Source organism: Uloborus diversus, chromosome 4, assembly GCF_026930045.1.
Source record: "Uloborus diversus isolate 005 chromosome 4, Udiv.v.3.1, whole genome shotgun sequence".
In the NCBI taxonomy this organism is placed as follows: Eukaryota; Metazoa; Arthropoda; class Arachnida; order Araneae; family Uloboridae; genus Uloborus; species Uloborus diversus.
In genome coordinates this window covers 152,819,582-152,825,581 of record NC_072734.1, presented here as the reverse complement: position 1 = coordinate 152,825,581, position 6,000 = coordinate 152,819,582, and the positions used below count along the sequence as shown (strand labels likewise).

Here is a 6,000-nt window from a genome sequence, read left to right as displayed (position 1 = left end):
AAAAACGTTTCTTCAATCGCTGGAAAAGTTTTTACCAGTTCCAAAACTGGCAGCAGAAAGGGTAATAGAAAGTTCTAAAAGAGAAGGCCATTCGTCGATTCTAACGGGAACCCCCAATAAAAGTAGCTTTGGAAAAAATAATGGCTAAAAGAAAGGAAAAGACATTAAAAAAGAAACAAATCGAAGAATATTTGCAGCAAAATGGGAATGTCCAACAAAACTGATTCCAAGGCAAAGAAAGAGAAAACAGTGACAACATGGCAAAAGAAAAAGAATAAATATGTTAAGAAAATAGGCAAGCGACTTTTTAGTTTTGAAAACTCTTCAGATGAGGAGGACATCGACGTCAAAAAGTTTGGTGACGACGACGAAAATGATGACCTTTTTGATCCAAGCAATCCAAACATTCAACTTTGTGCCATATGCAATGAATATAGAACGAACGAACTGTGGTACAGATGCACTTGCTGTAGCAAGTGGGTGCATTCAGAGTGTAGCAATGCTGAAACAGCTGAAAACTACATTTGTAATTTTTGTAAATTTTAAGAAAATCAGATGAATTCAAAATACTGTTTTTTCACTCGTATAAACTAAAAACGTCATTTCTTTTGCTTTTCAATTAATATTTTGAAATACTAATTGTATACAGGATTTTCATTGGCTAGTGGCGGTATTACCCCAGCTCCCTGGGTAACACCGCCACAGTGCAGAGGTTAACGAATTGATGCTTTATGACTATTTCTTTTATGAATTTATTAGTAACAAATTTTGTGTACATTCTTAAGATGGCGTACAGTGTTCCAAAACATTGATCTTGCTCATTAATATGATTTTTGATGGTGATAAAAATTGAAGTTCCTTAAGGTGGCGGCATTCCCCTGGTCTACCCTACATACATTTCTCTAATTTTAAAGGGGTCCTCATAGTTTTCCTATAGTCTTCTTTGATAGTTTTTTGAAAGGTATTTTTAAATGGGGTCAGCTAGGTAACAGAGTTTCAATGTTTCAATTTTAGATCCTTCCTTTTCTGTTGAATAAATTGAGATGAAAAACTCTGCACAATGTGACCAAAAATTCACTTTCTTAGAGTAACTGGGTATAAAAAATTTAACGTTATGACTGTTTGTTAGAGAAAAAAATCTTATTTCCTTTTACCCCAGCTAAGTTTCCTTTTTCCCCAGAACTAGGAATAAATGGACACACCTCATTAATTTTAACATGAGGCTGATGTAGGTAGATGAGCGTACTACCCGTAATCAGTTCAGAAACTTAAGAAGGTCTACTTCAACAGTACTCAGTCTGCAGTCCTCAAACCGTACGCGACCTACTGAATTCTCTAAATGTAATCTGAAATCTTATGAAAGGAAAAATCATACAAATAGTTAAATTATGCACTGACTTTATGTAAAATACACGCAAAGTACAACTTAAATCAAAATTTGAGCTTTCAAAAATAAGAAAAACGTAAAATTAGCTATTTCCATTTACTCCAGGGTACAGTATTCAGGCGGTACATGGAAATGCGTAAATTGCACATCAAAACATAGCTAGGAAAGTGTTATTTATAAATTAATGTTTTAGTAACCTTTCGCAAGAGAAGTAAAATCAGTTGAAGACATTTACTTTGCATTTGTGCACACACTGGGGACAAAAACGTAACATCACTAAACAAGAAATAATAATAAAAAAAAAAAAACTTTTTTTACACTGTCATCCTCATACAAGGTGAAACCTACACAAATGTTTGGAAACAGCACTCTCTAATTTTTTTTTTCCATATTTTACCTGGTTTTCACTCACCAACAGTTCAGTTTGAAAAATTACCACAAGTCAGTGTCGTAACACAGTTTGTTTCTATGTACCCCATGTTTACTTTTATCCGAACTTACCCTAAATCAAAATTTCATCCAAATACAGTCGAGCCCGCTTAATGGAATATCGGATAATAGAACATCACGCTTAATGTAATAAAATTCCAATGTACTACACCGTTGATGTGTGTTATTTTTATCCCGGATAATGGAATATCCCGCTTATTAGAATTATTCTTCCTGGCAAATTGCTTATTCCATTAAGTGGGCTAGACTGTATATTATATTATTTTTATTATCATTGCAGATTCGCCTGTATTTGTGCTCGGAGTTGCTGTTTCCTGAGAACGAGACGGATATGTTTTACCTGATGGCTTGTCGTACCGAAAGAGGTTTGTACCTCAACCTTGAAGACTACCGTAGAGACACCTGTGCTAGATGTTATTTCTACCTTCCTCCTTTTGCCTTTCGAGACGATAATAGTCGACTCGTGTAAGTTAATATTCTATATTAATGCTCTATTTTGGTTGTCCTCCATGGCTCTGTGGTAGAAACTTTTATATGCTGAATGACGTGGGTTCGATCCCCGCTGTGCCCTGGGTGTTATTTCTCTATGTGCTGCAAATTGTTCTTGTGGTCTTTTATCTGTAAATAAATAAATAAGATCAATCTCTCGAGACAGTGGCATCAATTATCCCGTAGTGTTTTTTAACTACCCCCGGATACCAAAACAACAACAAATATCTATGTCAAAAAACACCTTTTAATCACATTCAATTTCTGCCTTTTTACAAAAAAAAGCACACAAAAAGAAATCTCATTTGCTGCTGCAAGTATTATTGAAAAAAAGAAATGTAGAAAACTACATTTCCAGTACATTTTTGAAAAATGAATGCTAGATACCTTGTTAAATTTTTAAAATTTATATTCAGTGAATAAAAAATTAAAATCTTCGGAGTAGAAAAAAATGCTTATGGTTTTATCGTTTTCTCATATCTATACATTATATTTTATGAAGTTATTAATTTCTTGAAAGAAATAATGTCCCTCCGTAATCGTTGTATTATTTTAATCATTCCTATGTCATGTTAAATCACGCCGTGAACTTTTGTGTCTTCTTTTTTCTATAAGGTCCTAAATAATTAAATTGACAGCTCCGACAGTGTTAATTTCATTTAGCTTGCTATCTCAATAGGACTCTTAGGAGTCATTCATATTTTTAAAGTATTTTAAAACAAATTTAATTACGTTGATATGTTCTGAATTTTTAAATTTACCAACTTTTTAACATTGATTGTCACGATTTAAATATTTTCAACAAGTCATTTTATAATTTTAAGTCTGGAAGTTCTACAATTTAAAATGTTTAATTTGTTTTAACAGTCATTTTTATGCTATTTGCCACTGTAATTTTAATTTTTCTGTAGTGTGGAATGCATTTTAAACAAATAAATGAATAAAATAAATAAATACATTTAGAAAAAAAAAAAGAATAACAAATATTTGTTACTGATTACTATGATTACTTTCCCTTCAATGTTTCAAAACGTCTAACTCGAAGTTTCCAAACAATTTTACAGTTCGAAAGATTATGTGTGTTTTTTAAAATGTGGATAAAACTTTAAGAGATGATAGTACGCATCAAAACAAAAGTATTTCATCAAATGATGATGATTGTTAGAAATTAGAACGAGAAAACTCTTTTTTCAAGGGAATTTCAAACCTTCAAATTCCTATCCTGTTGCATACTATCAGAAGAAGAACTATAATAATATAGCATGCAAATGTTATACGGGAAAGAAGAACTCCTCTTCGAAACTTTTCCTTTTCTAATTCATGAAAGTCGTATTCCGACTACACAATTGCCATTCATGGAAGGAAAGTAAAACCTTCACTAAACATGGAAGAGCTGATGCGTAACTTATCTGCCTAACTACAAATGGAGAAGGTTCAGAGGCTCAACGATTGTAAGAAAGCTCAATTTTTCCAGCTATAAGTTTCTCGACCGTAAAGCGCTTGCTACTACAGAAGTGTGCAAAGGGGTCCTATCTTCTTCCACGGTTGGATGGAGGACTTGAATATCGTAGCTTCAGAGCAACAATAATATATCTAAGCCTAAAAACAACGCTCAGGTAACCTACTTTTGCTCTGAGTTGACGATGTACGGACGAAACTTTAGTTGTGGAAAATATATCCTTGTTATGGTGGCTCATATGGCAGGCACACCATATATTTTTTGGTCCATCCTTGACCATGTTCACAATGGGCTTTTTATAACTGAATTTCCGCTTTAAGCACATGCAGATATTTCTAGTTCTGAAAAAATTAATTTAAACGACATATAAGTTACATATAAAAGTAAATATATGTAGCATTCATCTCAGAAAGTTATGTTGAGTGACTCATTTGTACTTTTCATTGAATGGCTTTTTTCAAAGGTCCTATTCGCTTAAATTGCGTGAGAAAAATAATCGAATTTATGCTGCTAAAACCAGTGGGTTTCAGGGTTTCAGCAGCAAAAAGCGTAAAATGCATTTTTTGGGCAACTGGTTCTTTTCACGGATAAACGTACCTTCACACGTGGAGGTGCATTTAACACCCACAATCAACATGAAAAGAAGAATGTAAATTATATTTCTGTGTCACACTTTGTACACATAATTTATCAACGACTCTTTCCATCAATGATAACATTTTAAGACTTCATCCTCTGCTTGAATACCTTGAGGAGGCAGCAAAATACGTGCTTCCAGACAGTTTCATCGACATTCCCCACGCATGCGTCTGTTAAGTTTAATTCCAGCAAGAATGATTGGGCCACAGGCTTATTATGTACGAGACACGTAAAGCTATCGGGATATAACAATATCAAAACGGTGGATTCTTCAAGTTAGTTCTGCAGTCACATGCAGGGCCGTATCCAGAGGGGGGGCCTGACGGACCCGGCCCCCCCCCCCCGAAACCCGAAATGTTTTGTACCGTAAAACAGAAGAAGGTTTTTTTTTTTAATTCGTCAGAAAAGGAGAATAACAAAGTTTTTTTAATTCTTAATTTTGCTACTATTCAAGATTTATAATATTTTGAAGAAATACAGAAAAAGCAATTCTATTTCTCATTAGCCACAAGGCACACTTGAAATTTAGACCTTTAATTAGGACTTCCTGCTTTCTTTCCCGATTCAATTCATGACAGTCCAGGGTCAAGGCAGGCCCCTTGTCAGTTTGGTAGACTTTTCAAGTCTGTGCACTTCCTCCTCCAGGGGTGTGCACAGAAATTTTGGGGCTGTCACAAAGGCTTTTTTTGGGCCCTCCCATATTGTTTACCTATATTTTCAACCCTAGATTTAAAGATATTGGGCACCATTTAAGCTCGGGACCGGACCAACAGGTGTCCCTTCTCCCCTCTGTACTCGACCCTGCCCTCTTCCCCCTAAAACTCTTATAAAACTTACACTGTACTGATTTCGAGCCAGGGACTCCCCAAAGGCTGAGCACCTAGTTTCCGATTAGGCGAGTATCTTGTTACCAAGATGTTTCACTATCATGGAAGTTCTTATGTTATTGCTTGTTTTATTTTTTTTCTTACTTCTACTGCATACTGTTAATACCTTAAGTATGAGGAAAAAAATTACACTTACTCTACTCTTTTTCATTTTCTGCACTACTTGTGATTGAAAAAAAAAGTTTGTTTCGAGAAATATTTCATTGCATTTATTAACTTAAAACGGGTGTATCTTACAAAGTTATAAGGGCTTCAAATAATTTCAACTGTTCGAGAGTATTTGAAAATTATTTAAGTTTTTGAAATTCCTTGAAAAGTTCTTCAATTTTGTATCATATCAAGAAAATAAAGTATGAATTGTCCAAATGACCAGAATATTACTCTTCCGTTCTTATTTTCTGCATGTCTACACTATTTCTTTTAAACTATTTTGTACAATTTTCATACTGTAGGGCATTTAATGAAAAAAAGTGGGAGTAGGGGGAGTGATCAAAAACTAACTCCACTAAAAGCCGATATGAGCAGATGACGGGGTAATTCTTTTTTTTTTTTTCCTCTCTCGTTTTTCCTCTCTGTCCATTAATTTTCATGATTTGTCGAGCAAGCAATTTTTATTTTGTTTGATCTTGATTGGCAAAAGAATGTATAACTTTTTAAAAACTTTGCCTTTTTTTTCATATTTTCGTTGT

The 6,000-nt window shown here is 34.1% G+C and overlaps 1 protein-coding gene across 1 annotated transcript in view; it reads left to right on the top strand.

The window, feature by feature from the left end:
• Positions 1 to 201: 201 nt before the first annotated feature.
• The window catches only part of LOC129220927 (calcitonin gene-related peptide type 1 receptor-like), a 45,886-nt gene continuing 40,087 nt past the window's right edge, over positions 202 to 6,000 (top strand). The window contains exons 1-2 of the mRNA XM_054855363.1: positions 202 to 480; positions 2,118 to 2,302. Coding sequence (XP_054711338.1) covers positions 202 to 480; positions 2,118 to 2,302 — 464 coding nt within the window. The remainder of the gene's footprint in view (positions 481 to 2,117; positions 2,303 to 6,000) is intronic.